The 17,663-nt window shown below is 30.2% G+C and overlaps 5 protein-coding genes across 5 annotated transcripts; 1 reads left to right on the top strand and 4 right to left on the bottom strand.

The window, feature by feature from the left end:
• Positions 1–600: 600 nt before the first annotated feature.
• FG386_001937 (uncharacterized protein) lies at positions 601–2,013 on the bottom strand (the record flags this gene model as incomplete). Its single annotated transcript, XM_067341330.1, has 1 exon — positions 601–2,013. The coding sequence occupies one exon, from the start codon at positions 2,011–2,013 to the stop codon at positions 601–603; it is 1,413 nt and encodes a 470-aa protein (XP_067195573.1).
• Positions 2,014–3,340: 1,327 nt separating this feature from the next.
• On the top strand, positions 3,341–8,734 carry FG386_001936 (uncharacterized protein; the record flags this gene model as incomplete). Its single annotated transcript, XM_067341329.1, has 1 exon — positions 3,341–8,734. One exon carries the CDS (start codon positions 3,341–3,343, stop codon positions 8,732–8,734), a length of 5,394 nt encoding a protein of 1,797 aa, XP_067195572.1.
• Positions 8,735–9,077: 343 nt separating this feature from the next.
• On the bottom strand, positions 9,078–9,572 carry FG386_001935 (uncharacterized protein; the record flags this gene model as incomplete). Its single annotated transcript, XM_067341328.1, has 2 exons — positions 9,078–9,490; positions 9,554–9,572. 2 exons carry the CDS (start codon positions 9,570–9,572, stop codon positions 9,078–9,080), a joined length of 432 nt encoding a protein of 143 aa, XP_067195571.1.
• A 428-nt stretch (positions 9,573–10,000) lies between these two features.
• Positions 10,001–13,399, bottom strand: FG386_001934 (WD40 repeat protein; the record flags this gene model as incomplete). The annotated part of the gene is made up of 1 exon (XM_067341327.1): positions 10,001–13,399. One exon carries the CDS (start codon positions 13,397–13,399, stop codon positions 10,001–10,003), a length of 3,399 nt encoding a protein of 1,132 aa, XP_067195570.1.
• A 490-nt stretch (positions 13,400–13,889) lies between these two features.
• FG386_001933 (uncharacterized protein) lies at positions 13,890–15,398 on the bottom strand (the record flags this gene model as incomplete). The annotated part of the gene is made up of 1 exon (XM_067341326.1): positions 13,890–15,398. One exon carries the CDS (start codon positions 15,396–15,398, stop codon positions 13,890–13,892), a length of 1,509 nt encoding a protein of 502 aa, XP_067195569.1.
• Between the last annotated feature and the right edge of the window lie 2,265 nt (positions 15,399–17,663).

Here is a 17,663-nt window from a genome sequence, read left to right as displayed (position 1 = left end):
AAGCTTTTGACTAAAAGTTTGATGATTGAAATTAAAAACGAAATAGTTTTTGTGGCAAGGAATGAAAATGTAGCGTTTAGCAATATTCATTTAAAGTATATATATAAGGCATCTTTTTAGGTGCGTATTAAATCAAAGGTTAGGGCTTACGATATTTGTTTTTAATGCAGGTTATATTAAAGACTAATTAAGAAAAATAATACAATGAGAATAAACGCTTCTTTTTCCGTGTTTAAGTGCCACATATGGTATGGTGTTAAAATAAGGTAATATTTTTTTTATAAAGTAACTGATGTTACTTTTGATTTAAAGGCCAACATTTATTAAACACAATCAGAAAGTAATAATGCATCGGGTATTAACAAGAATGACTTATATATATATAAGTCATTCGGTTACACATAACAGGTACTATTTATTTAAACCCTACATGTTTGCATTCAAGTTCAGTTTTAGATAAAATTAAAGGTTGTTTTGCTAGTATTTGTGTACATTTTTTAGTCTGCCTTTCTTTGCAATAAAGAAAAATATAGAATAAAGGTGTTTTTAATGTTTGAAAAGATGTGTTTTCTGTCTTAAATATGCGTTTTTTTGACTTATTTAATTGTAGTACTCGTTTAATATCATTTCTTTGATTGTCAACAGCCATAAAAGAATGTTGTTAGTAGATAGAAGTTTCCTAATGGCCCTGTGGTTAATGTTAAAGTAATTTAAAAGTTGGTGGTATATGATTGATTTGAGGTACAATAATGATCTTTTAATTTGTATATTAGATACATTTGGATATATGTATAATGGAGTACCATTTATTGCTGAAAAAGAGCCTCTATAGTTTATATGATAAGACAAGGGTATATCCATTATCTTGGATATAATTAATATGTAATGCATAACGTAACCAAGAGATGTTGATATATCTTTGTCTTCATTGTTATTGTAATTTTGTATAACATTCGTAATTGGCAAAACCACTCCTCTTATATTAAATAGATTATTTAAATAACTGTTATTTGACAAAGATATAGGATATATTCTACTAGATAAATTAAATATCATATGGTTTCTATATTTGTTTATAATTTTTGTAAGCTTGTTTATACTTATTCTGTTATTTCTGATATCTGTTTTTGCATCATTAATCATTTTTTCAATAACCATATGGTTTTCTTTTATTTTCCCAATATGAGCATTAATTTGAACTTTATTCACCTTGTGTTCATTACAGGTTAATTCAAAACCACTATTGAATTGATTGACTGGATTCTCACTGTTTGTATTTGAAGCTAAAAAATCGCTTTGGTTATTATCCAATATCGAATCTACATTTACATCAAAACAAGTGTTTTCTAAACTGCGGGTGTGTTTATCATGATCGTCCCTGAAAAGGCTGTTTATTTTAAATATTTCAAGCAAATTTCCCCTGTTTGTTTTCAAAAAGGAATGTAACTCCTTAGTTTTTCTAATCATGTTAACTATCTTACACTTTTTTTTAATTGATTTAGAAGCAACATTATCAAAATTAGCACTCACGTTATTTTCACAGGTCTTTTTTAAATAATTAATGCCGTACCTTTCCCTTCTTATTGTTTGTATGTAAAACAGACTTTCTTTACTAGTTCCCCCAAAGGTATCAGATCTTGCATTATAATTTATATCACTATCGTCAACTATTGCTAAATCGTTTATTGAGAATTCCTCAGACCTCCAGATCTCCGTTTCCATATTATTATAATCTTTAAGCTCAAAATACATAAGTGGATTGGAATATTGTATAATTGACGATGGAAATATAAAGTAATCTGTGATAGAGTTTGGAACTATTCCTGTTGATCTATAATGCTTTAACTCGTTCTCAACATTAAAAACCAACTTTGTGTGACTCGGGTTTTCTATGACATCTAATTCGTCTATTCTAAATAGAAACATTTTTATTTTGTATTCTTTTTTTTTCAAATCATGATTCACAAAATTATCGTTTATAAGTGCTCTGCACAGCAAACATTTTTCCTCCATCTCTTCATTTTCCTGGCATACTTTTGAGTTCAAAATGTGTATATAATCTCTGAGTAACTTATACAACTTATCGTCTTTCGACTCAAACAATATATTTAACTCCAAATACACGCTATTTTTATTGCAATTCGCTTTTTCATCCCCAAAAAGCAGTATCTCTATTTTTGATATTCCGCCAAGTCTCAAAATCCCCTTGTTGCTCATTTCCCAGGCTTGTTCTCACTAACATTCTACCAAAGCCGTTTTTCATCTTGCTATTAAATTTGGCCTACACTTGTATTGTCCTGCCTTAACTCCTCCCCCCCCCCCCCCCCTAAACTTATTGTTTTTCCCGGTTTTCTTTTTCGTGTCACGAATCTGATAATCTAAAATGTGCCAAAATGGAAAGCATTTCAATGCACCTTAATATAATTCACAACTGGGGAACCAAATCTCGCAAAGTCAAAGCACAAAACAACTCATTATTTACTTACACACCTAATCAATTTATCGAGCTTTGATACAACCTCACTATCTTTCTCGCTCTACAATACAAAAAATTCGCGCTGGGTGACAAAGAAAACAACACCAAAATGGGGAACATAAGCCCTTAATTTAAAGGAACAGGGAAAATTAGGGGAATAAAAAGAAGCAATGAATGAAGAAGAACTAAACAAACTTTTTCATCCATTCTTCCATTCGCCCTCCCCCCCCTGCCACACTCATTGATCGTCCCATGAAGGATCTCCCATGTAGCGCCAAGACAATCAACTAGTAAAGTACTCGAGCTACAGAAGAAAGCCTTTCTTTTTTCAAGCAACATTATGACCAGCTGCGTCGATAAACTGACATACCAAGGATGCAATAACGAGTGTCAATATTGCTACTAGCCTATATTGCTCTCTATACTACTTCTGCAGTACTACAGTTGCATGCGAACGTATATAAAATATGCTGCCACTAATAAAACAAAGTTTGTGGCGCCTAAAAATTAATCTAATAATAATTTAAGATGCAATTAAAAATTAAGCATGAGCAAACTGATGGACAAAGAGAGGTAATTCGATTTGCAGAAGAAAGCAAAGTGTCAGCTGTGGTAGTTTGATAATATATAGTTTGATTTGTGTTAGAGCATTTAAGTGTGGATGAGGGGAAGCAGAACGAGGTGAATTGGTGGACAAATAATAGCTTATTAACATTTACAAAGAGAAAAAGATATATGCTGTTTGTCTAGAGAAAATTCCTTGAGATCAACCTTGGAGTATTTTCCTTTTCCCTTCCCTCAAGGAGAGAGTTTTGGTTTTCAAATAGCGTGTAAATTTGTTTGTTCTTTCCTTTCTTTGGATCTATGAATTCAACGTTAGGGTTTAAAGCTGTTTCTCCGATGAGTGAGGAAAATTTTAGTTTCAAAAGGATTTCAAAACTCGTTATTTTTCTATTTTTGTTGTATCCTATATTTATAAGCAATAATGAAGAGGGTTTTAAAGGGTTATTCAGGGAGCGAGTCTCGTTATTGGGACTAAAGTCTGGGACAAGCAATCTTCTGACTTCAGAGGTGAGACTAACACACTGGGACTTTAGGAACCTGAGTGTGGAGCAAATAGAACATTTAATTGGTGAATACGAGAAACTAATAGATGAAGAAACAAAAAAATTCGATGATTTGAAGAAAGGATCAAATCAGTTAAAATCGAATTACGATTCACATGAATGCAGGACGGATAAGAACAAGAAGAAACAAAAGGGTAACCGTTGTGACAAATGTGAATCTAGAGCCACCGCCATGAAGAGAATAAGATTGGACCTAAAAAAGTATGCAAATATCATAATAAATATGAAATTCAACGTGGATAAACTTGCATATAGAATGAAGATACTGAAAGACGAGATAAGAAATGTTGATGTGTTTTACAGACCCTTGAACCACGATTACAAACCAACGAGTGACGAGAAAAAGGAGGAATGCAGAAGAAGAAGAAAAGAGAAATATAAGAAAATGAAAGAAAGGAGAGACAAAAGAATAAAGGAAAAGATAAAGGAGTTAGAGGAAAAGGGATTGGATACGAGTAAAATGCTAGATCTAGACAAATTGGAAATAGAATCGTCTTACAACAAAGACTTGCTAGATTTGACACTGGCAGCTAAAGAAGATGGAGATACAAGAAATTCACTAATATACTTTAAGCCAAAAAGTCATTCCTACTTTACAAGAAAATTGCTGTTGAGTATTTCTGAATCAATTAATAATATTTCAAATTTTGCTCACAGTGATTGTTTACAGGATTTATATCTGATAAAACTTGAAAAAAACCGAAAGCTATTATTAAAGTACTACAATAAGTATATGTCCATATTAAAAAACTTGGAAAGTAAAAAAAGTGAGCAGGTTAACAATAGTAATAATTCAGGTAAAACAGGTTTGGACGAAAAGATATCAGTACTGAAAAACACTCTTTCTATTTTAAATAGAAGTTTGTTATTTCAACAAATAATTGAGACACTTTGTTTAAATGATGGTCACAATAATTTGTTTATATCATCTAGTTTGCCATTGATTTGTAAGGAAGATAACTTGAAAATGATGGAAAATGAATTAAAATTTGAGAAAAAGTTTGGAAATATGTCACTAAAGGAAATGTTTTCTTATTTGGAGGATAACAGTAAAAGCGAAAATATGGGCACTTATCTCAGTTTGTATAGATCAATAATTGTGGTTGTCAAAACAATGTACAGAAAGTGCATTGAACTAATACAGTCAACAAATATGGAAAAAATATTAGAGTGGAGTGACGACATTCAAAATTTGGAGAACTCTAAAATCATTTATAATGAATTGCTTTTGCCACATTTAATCAGACTACCGTACAAAAGTTTGAACTACTTTATAAGTACTGGCAACTCTAATACATTTGCGGATTTATTTACGAAGTTATATCCAGACGACGTGAATGTTGCATCTAAATTAAAAAATAACGAGAATCTGGTAACTCTAATTAAAGAACAAATACTGGAACTGTTGTTGTATTATAGATACATACAACATAAAATGATTAAGTCAACTAAGTCTGAATCTCAAAAAAAATTGTGTCAAGAAAAATTAAAGAATCTAACAGAAACCATCAATAAACTTTTATCTATATTGGTTGTTTATCTTTACTCTACGAGTAAATTATTCACATGTATTACGAATAAAAAGTTGTTAGCAATAAATCAATCGGAATACAATTCCATTTATTTAAATACTATGTCAATGACTTACTTGGATAATTATGTTTCTTCATCTGTAAATTCAGTTAATAATAAATCCTCTAATGAAAAATGTGGTTATTTATTGTTTTCAATACTGTACTATAGAGTTGTTCAAATAGAACTGCTACTTAAAAACAAAAAGTCAAAATTAAGTGAAAGTGAATATAGTACCCTTGAACAACATTTAAATCAGTTACTTGGCAGTCTAAAAAAAGCAATTGAAAAATGTAGATTAAATTTGGAGGATCACCTATTTTACACTAAAATACATGATATTGTTAGTGAAAGTAATATTAAAGATATTGAGGAGTTGAAAGGGTTAAATTTAAGTCTGGCAGAATTAACATATGGATTTGTATATTCATTTTTATTGGAAAAAGTTCACGATAAAAAAGATGACAATGACCTATTAGAATTGTTGAATTACCTCTTAACACTGTTAATGATGAGTAAAAAAACTACTTCACTAAAAGATAGGCCACAAGATGATATAACTTCTCAGTATGAAATTTTGCCAAGTGGAAGTAAGTTTACTCATGATTTAGTGTTCTCATTGAAACTTATATTCAGTTACTTGGAAATAAAGTCAAATAAATCAAAACTTCAAATCATTAGTAAATACATACCGTTTAATACATCTAATCTATTTAAATACACTCCTGACGAATCTGAATTGTCTAAATGGTATCCTGGAGTTAGTTTGCCTAATCATGTACCTTTAAATGATCAATTTTCTAAAATATCTGGTGGATTTGTACCTCACATTTCTGATGCTTCTACTCTAGAAGATTCTTCATATGTTTACTCCGATATGTCTTCACCAGATGATGATGATGATAAAGGAGGAGGAGGAGGAGGAGGAGGCGGCGGAGGAGGTGACGGTAGCGGCGGTGACGAAGGTGGGGATAAAAAGGAAAAAGAGGAGGAGGAAAAGAGGAAAAAGGAAAAGGAGGAAGAAGAGAAGAGGAAAAAGGAAACAGAGGAGGAGGAAAAGAAGAAAAAGGAAAAAGAGGAGGAGGAAAAGAAGAAAAAGGAAAAAGAAGAGGAGGAAAAGAGGAAAAAGGAAAAAGAGGATGAGGAAAAGAAGAAAAAGGAAAAAGAGGAGGAAAAGAAGAAAAAGGAAAAAGAGGAGGAAAAGAAAAAAAAGGAAAAAGAAGAGGAGGAAAAGAGGAAAAAGGAAAAAGAGGATGAGGAAAAGAAGAAAAAGGAAAAAGAGGAGGAAAAGAAGAAAAAGGAAAAAGAGGAGGAAAAGAAGAAAAAGGAAAAAGAAGAGGAGGAAAAGAGGAAAAAGGAAAAAGAGGATGAGGAAAAGAAGAAAAAGGAAAAAGAGGAGGAAAAGAAGAAAAAGGAAAAAGAGGAGGAAAAGAAGAAAAAAGAAGACGAATATGATGAAGAAACAAATTACCCACTTGAAATTCCTGATAACGCTGGATTTAAGGAGGATTTTATATTGAAATATGTGAATGTAATGGAGTTAATAGATATAGAATTGAACAAATCCCCGGAAAAAATATCAAGGTTGTTCTACAACTTGTTTATTCCACCTGTTCTTAGGGCAAAATTTTTATTTATAGTCGAATGTAATATTGAATCATTGGTTGCAATTACTTCAAGACTATTAACAATAAAAGAATATATAACGGATTTAATTAGTCCAGAACACAGTGGAAAGAAAGGTATAGATCCTTTGAGGTTTATATTTGATTTCTTAAGGGATGAATATAGGGAATATTTGAAAAAATGCAGAGAACTTAATAAATATAAGGTACCATGGAGAAATATATCTAGATTAAAAGGTAAGAAGAATGAATTTATGAAATTATTACATGTTACACTAGTTAATCCAAGAATACCAGAAGATTGTGAACTGATACTGCAAAATATCAAAACAATATTTGGAAATTGTGTAGCAATTAAAGAGAATATAAATATGATTCAATTGGATATGCTTGAGAAGTCATGTAACAAATGTAAAAGCAAGTTAAACTATAATTGTAATAGTTGTACATATGGCAAAACATTATTAATTGAATTGCTTTTAAATAAATCAGCTATTGCAAGAACAAAACATATATTAACATCTTGTATTAACTTTAACATTTTAAATAGAGAAAATTTCATGAAAAAACTAGAGGATAAATATAGTAAATCAATAAGGGAATTATTGGAACTACCTAAACTTGAACTTACACTGTTTAATGAGAATAAATTGCGAATTGTTAATGAAATTACGCAAGAAACGACTTACGAGGGAGATACAAACGTTCATAGTGATACCAGTGATCTTGTTAAAAAGTTGTATGAACGTTATCTTAAATTAACTATGTTGCCAAAATTTAAAATTGAGGAATTTTCTAATATATTATTGGGTTTCCCAAGAGTTAAATTGAAGGAACTTCTTTTTGATTTAATACTTGAAATTCACTTGGAAAAGAGAGTTGAATATATGTTACAAATTAAAGATATAGTGGAGTTATATATTAAATACGGAATGTCTGTTAAAGATCCAAAGACTTTTGATGAAATAGTTGTTATGGGTCATGGTAATACCGAGGATGTAAAGAAAATATTAAATAATGCTATAGAGAATAAAAGCACGCTTGAAACTGAGGATCCAAAGGAGAAAGAGCAAGATACAGAAGAAAGTGAAGAGTTAGCGACTTTATATGCGCAGTATATGTCATTAGAAAAGGATCCACTAACATTGCCTGAACTTAAAGCATTGGCGTATCTTGAAGATGAGGAAATAATTAAATTCCTAAAAAAATTGGTTGAAAGTCTAATTGAAGAGCATGAAAAAGCCAGTAAAGCTGAAAAAACAATAGACAAAATATTAGGAAAAGAAGTTAACGATCTATTCTTAGCTTATGTCGCCAGTGTAGAAAAACCACTTACATTGGATGAAATATACGAAATCAGTGGCAAAGATGAAAAGACTATGATTCAACTCATGGAAGATGCCATAAAACAGGCAGATATAGAAAAAGCTCCAGGAGAACAAATACCAACGCCTGAACCAATTCCAGAGCCAATACCAGGACCACTGCCAAAGCCAAAACCAGGACCACTGCCAAAGCCAAAACCAGAACCCACTCCAAAGCCAAAACCAGAACCCACTCCAAAGCCAAAACCGGAGAAGATTCAATTTTCAGATGATTTCTATCTAAAAAATGATGGTAAAATTGATTTTGATCGGTTTGATAATAACAAGTATTCGATGGTGGTGTTTAAGAGATACGATAGTATATTCATTGATTGTGACGAAAAAACCTTAAACCAGTTAAAATTTGAATTAAAAATAAAAAATATAGAAAAACTACATCTTACATATTTAGAAGAATATAGTAATGAGGGTTGTGATCAAACTTTAGATTGTGGGGAATGCTTAAAGTGTAAATTAAAGTCAAATTTACCTGGTATGCTTGCTCGTCTATTAAAAGTAATTGAGACATATGAAACTATTATAAGTATATGTAATGAATCAATTAATTGAGAAAATATTGTGTTTATCAGATAATATCAACCTAAGCTAATGTTATATTATTTGAATAATAAGGACCGAGTTAGAAGGAACAAGGAAGAAAGAAAACGAGTAGTTACCTTGAACATCAAAAAAGTTAACTTAAATAGACAATTTATTTATCAATCTATGCTATTTAATATATTAATATTCAAGTAAACTTATTAAATAATATAAAGGAAGAAATGAATAGATTTATATAAGAAAAGTGTACATATATATAATCTATTCTTTCGTTGAAGTTACTAACATATTCTTCTCCTTACCAAGAAAAGAAAATTCATAGTGACAAAGAATCTATTAACAATTAAATAATTTAGATTATACCAATCCTACTTGCAACATCAACAGCTTCTACATCTGGTGAAAGTCTGACATAAGCCTTTTTTCCACAACCAAATGTATTTACTGTATTAACACTGACAACTTTAACATCATAAAGCTTGCTTATTGCGGATTTTATTTGTTTCTTATTCGCTCTCTCATTTACCGAAAACACTATTGTGTTTAAGGTCTCAACTTTCTTCATTGCAGACTCCGTTGTGATCGGCCTTTTTATGATGTCATAACAGTCCAAATTTCTTTGTGGTTTTATTACTTTTCTCTCGTACTTTGGTTTTCTTTCTAACTTTAATGTCTTTGGTCTGTGAAATTGGACGCGTGTTCTCACTTTAGTTGTTGATGATCTTTTTGAATTCTTTACTGCCTGTGCTGCCTTATTTGCATTACCTAAAAACGAAATTACAAGTTAAATGAAGTCAAATTAAAACAAATAAACAATAAATAACTTACCTTTCTTTGTAACTGCCATTTCTTTATTTTCAATCTAGTCAGTTCCTCGGTATCTACTCGTTTTATGTCTAAAAGACTAAGGTGGTCGTGGTCAAGTATTTAATCTAAATAACGAAACAAACGTATATACACTATTTTACTGTATTATAGTCGTCGCTTTGTTCCTTGCGATGTACACTTTTTAAATTCTTCCCCTTCACTATTCCAATTTTAACCTTCTTCCCGTTTCCTTTTATGGTATATATATACGTATATTTATTTTCATATGTCAGTATTTTAATTTATTGTTTTAAATAAATTTAAATATTATTTCAGACTGTTACCCGCCTCTTTTTTGACTAACCACATAAAATCTGTCTCATATTGGCGGTATAGCATTTAGAAAAAACACAAATAAGCCAAGAGATTTACATGTCAAGTAGAATAAAATAATTGGCTTGCAATTACTCAAACTTTTCTTTTCTTGATAACATTGTTGTAAAACTTTATTGTTTCGTTAACACTATTGATAACATTGTCCGATTTACCTAGGGAGTCATTTGTCTCACCCTTTGACTTTATATTAAATGGCAAACTGCTGTTGGTATTAGTAATACTTGCATCAACATTGTTATTGCTATTTTCAGTGTTACTAACACAACTGTTGTAGTATTTGCCGTTGTTTTCCATAATGTTTAAATTCTCGTTTGCAGATGCTGCGCCACTAGTTGCATCATTCAAGTTTTTGCCATCGCCATTCAGAGAGTGGATGCCATACTGTTCAATTCTAGATCTCATTTGTATCTCCTGGTTAATTTTATTAGATAATATCCTCTCACCGCTCTTTTCAGCCTGTTCTAGTGCAATTTGGAAGCTTTTAGGATATGAAAACATTCTTACAACGTCAAAAGCAGGTTCTACCAATTGTTTAACTAAAAGTTTCATATAAAGTCTCATTAATAATTTTTCCTTTTGAAACTTATACTGCTTTAACTGAACCCCATACTCGTGATCATCGCTTTCGTTTAACAGTAAAATCGACGAAAGTATTGTGTTATATTTAATGTCCAACTTTAATATTAACTCATCAATTATTTCCCATGGTATATTATTATTGGTCACACATTCACTTAGTGTTTTGTCATTTTCTATGATATTCATCCACTGCCTTATTGACGAAGGCAAACCCAATATAGGTATATTATATGGTATTTTAATACCTGTATAACTTAAGCTATTTTTAGCCATTAATGGAATTGGGCTATCACATCCTTCAGGCAATTTTATCACATTAAAATAATCCTCCTCTAAACTCAATATAAAATACTTGTTGCCTATATTTTTTTCCAATGAATCAAAATTTGTACATGGTATCCAATTCTCTTTTTGATTCTTCCACTGTCTTGATAATATATATGTTTGTCCTGATGAATCTTTTACTACTGGTACACCTTTATTTGTAATACCACACCATACTATTATTGTTCCCGGAGATACTGACATTATATCATTGTATATTATTGTTTCATAATTCACGTTTATTATATAAACCTCGTATGTATTGCATTTTCCAGATATAATCTCATTCATATATTTCTTTCTCATGCTTTCATAATCATTGGCTGTTTTATAGTAAAATGGCTCTTTTTGTGTTATTACAAACAAATAATCTTCATTTGACACACAACTCACTGGAGATCCAAGAAGTTTTATTATCAGTTTATTTATACCACTGTTTTTCCATATTCTCAAATACCTCATTGATGTCACTGCAGCAACAAAGTCCTTGCTGCAAGTCATGCATATCAAATCCTCTCCTACCAACAGTTCTTTCGTCCATCCGGTCTTATCATTCCTTCCCCATGTTCTCCACAAACGATACTCCAATATTGATGGTACGTATTTCCCGTTTTCGAGAGATTTTGCTTTTCTACCCAATAAATAACCGTCCATACCCACACATCCCATATTAAATCCTTTTGTATCATATATTCTTATTTTTTTGGGACCATCTATTGAATTGTAACACTCCAAATCTATTATTGGTTTTTCGTTCATATCGTCCATCTTGTATATCATATAACCAGAGTGATTCCAGCACAATAAATATTCCATATTCTCTTCCATTAATGAATCGTTACTGCCACTTAAAACATTCTCACCTGTATAACCAGGCGTTATCGGAGACTGACTCTCGTTACTGTTATTTATTACGTCTTTCAACTTTTCTATTCTTTTTTTTAGATAATTTATGTGTTTCCCCAACTCTTTCTTATCCCAATTTTCGTATTCATCCTCGTACTCGTCATCAATATCCTCATTTTCGTCGTCTTTGTTACTATCATTGTCCTCCTCATAAATATAATAATCATTAATGCCAGTTCTGCTGTCTTTTTCAGAAGCATCCTCTTCTTCATCATTATCACCTTTGTCTCTCAAAAATTCGTCTTCAACGTAGTCGTCATCCTCCATAAATATGTTATCGTCATATTTATCATCATTTTTGCCGTCAACTTGTGCTATATCGTCTATTAATTTACTAATTTTATCATTTTTGCCGTATTTATTATCAATACTTGAGCCTTTTGTTGGATAATTAACCAAATTTACATTGCTTTTACTATAGTTAATGTCTCCTTTATCACCTATATTTAACTTCCTAATTGTCACTTCACCTGTGTTTAATACCACCCCAATAAAAAAATGTTCATTTTCGCGTTTAATTAAATCAAGTGATATTGGATAACTGTTTTTTTTTATTTTGTCAAACATAAATAACTTGCTTTTGTTTAATTTTTTTATATTTATCAATCCATCCTCATATGTATATATATTTAATCCACCAGCAATATCCAACGACAACAACAAATTCAAATTGCAATTAACCTTACTTTCTATTTCAGTGACTTTAACTAAACATATTTCTGATTTTTCTACTTCATCCTCTTCAAATACCTTAATACCAGCACTATTCTTATAGTCATCAACGTCTAAAACTCTTATTTCCGTCTCCCCTGGAATAAATAAATACTTATCACATAAACTCCAGCATGTATTTAATATATTATAAGGATTTTTTGTTTTCTCACTATTTTCAAAAGATGTCTTCCTAAAAAGAGTTGTTTCAAATAATATTTTGGAGTTGTTTTTGTTTTCCAACTCGTCATTGTTTATCGACGATAATATCAGTCTTCTGTCATTTGTGGATAGTGCCAAACAATTGCCTTTTGAATTTAATGAAAAGTATAAACTACCATGAAATGTCTCATGATATCTTTTAACGTTGTACCCCTTACTGTATTCCTTATCTGTGCTCATCAATATCCCATCGTCATATAATACATATATTTTATTATTGTTTTCCTTTATACATATTGGATAACCCATGTGTTTCATTAGTAATCTTGAACTTATTTTATGATCGTTATCACTGTTCAGCCAATGTCCTTTTTTCTCATCAGTATTATCCGACTCCTGGGAATCACCAAACATCTCATTGTAATAGTTATCCTCTAATAAAAGTTTACCAGTATTGTTCGTATTTAACATGCTGTATTGCCTCACACTGCCGTTTGCGTAACCCAAGTAAACATTATCGTTTGAATATAAACAATATGATATTTTGTTATAGTCAAATTCGTCTTTATGAACGACGCTCTCTTTTGGGGACCACATTCTACTCACTGAATTGTATTTGCCATTCCCGTTAAAAACTAGCTCGATTATTTCTATTGATGTTTTCTCATTTGTATGCAATAATGTACTTATTGCACTACTATCTTTTTCCTCAAAACTTAAATATAACTCTCTTTTGAAACTTTCCCTGTATTCGCTATTTAAATTACACACAATAATACTAGAATCCATTTTTCCTACCATACTGAATCTGGAACTATAAAAATATATTAAAAAACATATAACACTCTAAGTGTGCTTTTTTTTGAGTTAAAAGGTGAATAGGTGGGAAAGCAAATTGAAAGTTCGAAATTTACGTCTTTAAATCCAAATTGAACCTATAGTAATAAAAACAATAATCGCTTTATTGTTTCTATTTAAAAAGTATTTGGAGGTTTTTATTTATTTATTTTTACCTTTATAAGAATAAACATTTAAGTTAATTTACCAGTGCAAACATTGTGTACCGGCGCATTACGATTTACCCACATGCAAACAGACTATAAAAATAAAACTGATTTTAATTTAATTGGTACTAAAATAACTGCATTTTGTAATTTAGAAATATCTAAATAATTTAAATTAAAAAGCAAAACATCAACACAGATACATGAAATATTGTGCAAAAAGTGTATAAATAATAATAAAAGACTTAATTTAAGACATTCTACTGAAATTAAAGTCACATTGTTGAATCTTGAACCCTCATTTCCGCAGACTGCGACTTGTAAAACGGTCCAAAACCAACGTATTCCTCCATAGATCTGTAAAAATGTTCATCGGAAAGACTTTTAACTACTTCCTTGTCATATTTCATGATTTGTTTGATCATGTCATATTTAACATATAACAAATCCTTGTTAAAGTCACTGTTAGAATTTAGAATTAGCTCCCTCAGTTTACTGTTTGAACATAAACCAGAGGTCACACAGGAAAAATGCGGTATCATTAATGTCAATAAACGGTATATCAAAGTCCTATTTTCAGGAAATGGTTTTGATATAATATCAGTTAGTAAAGTTGGAATAAGTTGATCTTCAATTGATTTTTTAAAGTTAAAACTCGTTTTCAAGTTGTTTATTATATCCTTAATTTCACTTGACTCAAAAAGAACAACCCATGAATTTAGGGATGTTAGTGAAATATCAGAATTTGAATTCTTTAAATATTCAAGCATTTTTTGTATAGACCCCTCCCATTCACTTATTAGTGATTGAAAACTAGAATACCTTATTGAAAATAAACCCCATGAATTAATTGCACATATTGTTCTATTTAAGTCGTTGTTTTGACTGTATGATAACATAAATTCTTTAAATATATTTAAAAATGATTTATTTAACATATTTAAAACACTATTTGACATTTCTGGATGGTTATTTATTATTTTTGATATTAAATACACAATGGATATTTTAATATCGTCATCGAACATCGGGTCTACTAAATCTTTAATGAGCAATTCAGGTGTTGAGTTTCTTACAATAAATTCAACACCCCACTTATATTCACCCATGTCCTCCAATAATTTTATAGATACAAGTTTAAGAAGAATGTCGTCTGTAAAATACTCCTTTAATGCCAATAAATAAATATCACTTTTTTTTTGACAAAGCTCAAATAATTCCTCCGATATTGATCCTATTGAAATGTAAGAATCAAGTATTCTCAATCTTGTCTCATCTTTTAACGAACGAAAATCCGATTTTATTATGCTTATTAAGGGATCACTATATACATATTCTGGAAAGTTGTTAGCAATTTGTTTAAGTGTTTTTGAAGCCGATTCGCCTATTGATATGTCCTTATCTTTAATTAATGTTCCTATTGCCAAATACAATCCATTTTCACATAGTTTTTTGCACGTTTTAGTGTTATTCGAAAGCGAATGTATTATGTATGCAATCAGTAACCTTATACTTGCATCTTTAGAGACTGATCCTTTTCTTAGTATCTCAATTGATTCTTCATTATCAATTAATACATCATCAATTATACCCAATGTTATAAAACGTTTGGTCGCTTCTATTATTAAAGAGATGTCATTCTGATTTTCTGTTGCTATGAGCGTCTCTAAAACGTCATTTACTGTTATTTTTTTTGCGAGGTTCTCATAAGACTCTTTACAAAGTGGGGAAGAAATAAAGTCATTCAAAAAACTCCTTTGATCTTCACTAAATGCGTTCTTCATATTAGTTAAACAGCAAAAACAAACTATTAAAAACTATTTTTTGTTTTCATTATAATAAATTTGCTTTCGTTCGCACTTAACCCCTTTTATATTTGCGCCAGTAAACAATAAAATCACAGAGTTCATGCCTTTCTTACCTTGAAAAAGAACAAACCAGTATAACTATTAACATAGAAACAAACTAAGAAGATTTACTTTGTCTAACTAGAATATTACACATAGTAAGAACAGTAGCAATAGCAGTGGACTCTCTAATGTAAACAAAGTTTAACAAAAATAGGCGTCTATTTATCTTTATTGTAAGAGCAGAGATACACTCTCTTGTGTTACTAAATGAGGAACTTTTTGAACACACATATGGCTCTTAGTAAGTCCCTCATTTAATATGACTCCTTTTATGTTCATTTTTGCCAGGGTGAATTAACGAGCAAACGGTATATACAAGCTTGCTGTCTTAGATACAGGCGTTACGCCACTCATTAATCATTAATTTCTAATTTTCCCATTTTGAAATTAAAGAAAAAAAAGAGCAATTAACATAATTTTCTGAGTTCTGTTTCATTAAAATATACGAGGCAATATTCCTCCTCTGTTTAATTCATAAATGAAGAATAACAGAATAGAAGTTATAACAAATATGTATACACTGTTATTGATTATTCGAAACCCATTCAGTAATTACTGTCAAAATTCACTTACAATTTGTCCTTTAATTTTTATATTAATGATTCTAGTATATATCTAATACCTGAATAGAAATTACCGCCTTTTCCCCGTAAATATATTTAAGTGTCGTATCGGGAAAAAAAAATTACATTCAATGAATAAATTGAGGTAATACATGTGTGTCATGATATTTAAATTAATAAAAATAAATGATTGTTTTGCCTCCATTTAGTTTGAGTTTAACACAAATAACCAATCCTCTTCGTCCCTGCTTTTTAATATCCGTTTTAAAGTAATATTGACAATTCAAGAAAAGAAGACAAATGTGGTTTCCTCAGTTGAATAATTAATGGCATCTAGTCATCAGTGTGACAATTTTACAATGGATAAATAGAGAATTTGTGTGTTTTTGGGTTATAATTGCAGAAATGTGAATATAAAATTCAATTAGGGAACCAAGCAACAAAATGTTGTGATTGTTTCAATATTTTTTTATTTTAAAATGATTATTTTCTTGTACATACTTATGTGTTTGCAATTTGTCCTAAATTGACCTGTTCTTATTGACTTTATCCATTCTATCCATTTATACTTTATAGGATAATATTTATTGTCCACATGCATTTTGTGCGAGTATCATGCAAAAAGTCATGCAATAACCTTGCGTGTAATAAAATTACAAGTTTGGAATTAAATTAATTATACTTTTATAGTTAAAGAATAAAAAATTAGTAATGAAATCTGCATAAACTTATCAATACTATGACGGTTTTAAGTTAGAATACGCACTTAAATATGTAGCCTTCAGTTTAAAAATGTGGCAATTGATTTTTGGATCCCAGAAATGAAATATTACGGTATTTAATAAGTTAGGATTTAGGTTTCATACTAAATCAGACAAATTGAGGCGAAATATGAAGGTACTTAATTATACAAATACCTAAATAATTATGTCAGGTTTTAACCACAACTGCAAACACTGTCTATTCCGGTAAGGAGGGACAGAAGTTGCACATATAATATTAAAGTTGAAAAAATACTAGTTTTCTCTTTTAATTTAGACATTTTAAAAATAAAATATTGATACATAAAGTAAAAGTGACTGTAATGTAACTTAATTGTATAGTTTTCTGGGATATTATTATTTGAAAATTGAATTAATTGGTTAATTTAAAATGAAAAATAGTGCTATTGGAATAAATAAAAATGTTAGCAAAAATGGAAGGAAAAAATGGTACGAAAAAAAGGATTCTAGAATAAGATTTGTTTATTCCCGTAAAGTCGCATTAATCCGGATTACGGGTGTAATGGAACACTTACCTTCCTTTTATTTAAAAAACAAATAAGAGTAAATCTGCCACTATAAGTGGGTAAGTTAATATTGATATATAACAAAATATTTATTGGTTAATTAAGAGGTGTTTTGTATTTTTTTCCTTCGACTACATAAAACCGGCAATATTAAATGTGGGGTACATCAAATATTCCTGTTTAAGAAAAGTGAAAAATAAAAAAAGAATACTAGAAGTGGGAACAAAGTTGAAGATACAAACGATTATATATTAATAGTGATAATAGTTGTTAAAATATAGCACTAGG

Source organism: Cryptosporidium ryanae (assembly GCF_009792415.1).
Source record: "Cryptosporidium ryanae isolate 45019 chromosome Unknown contig_29, whole genome shotgun sequence".
Lineage (NCBI taxonomy): Eukaryota > Apicomplexa > Conoidasida > Eucoccidiorida > Cryptosporidiidae > Cryptosporidium > Cryptosporidium ryanae.
Note: the sequence above shows the minus strand (reverse complement) of the source record. Positions and strands in the feature narration are given on the sequence as shown.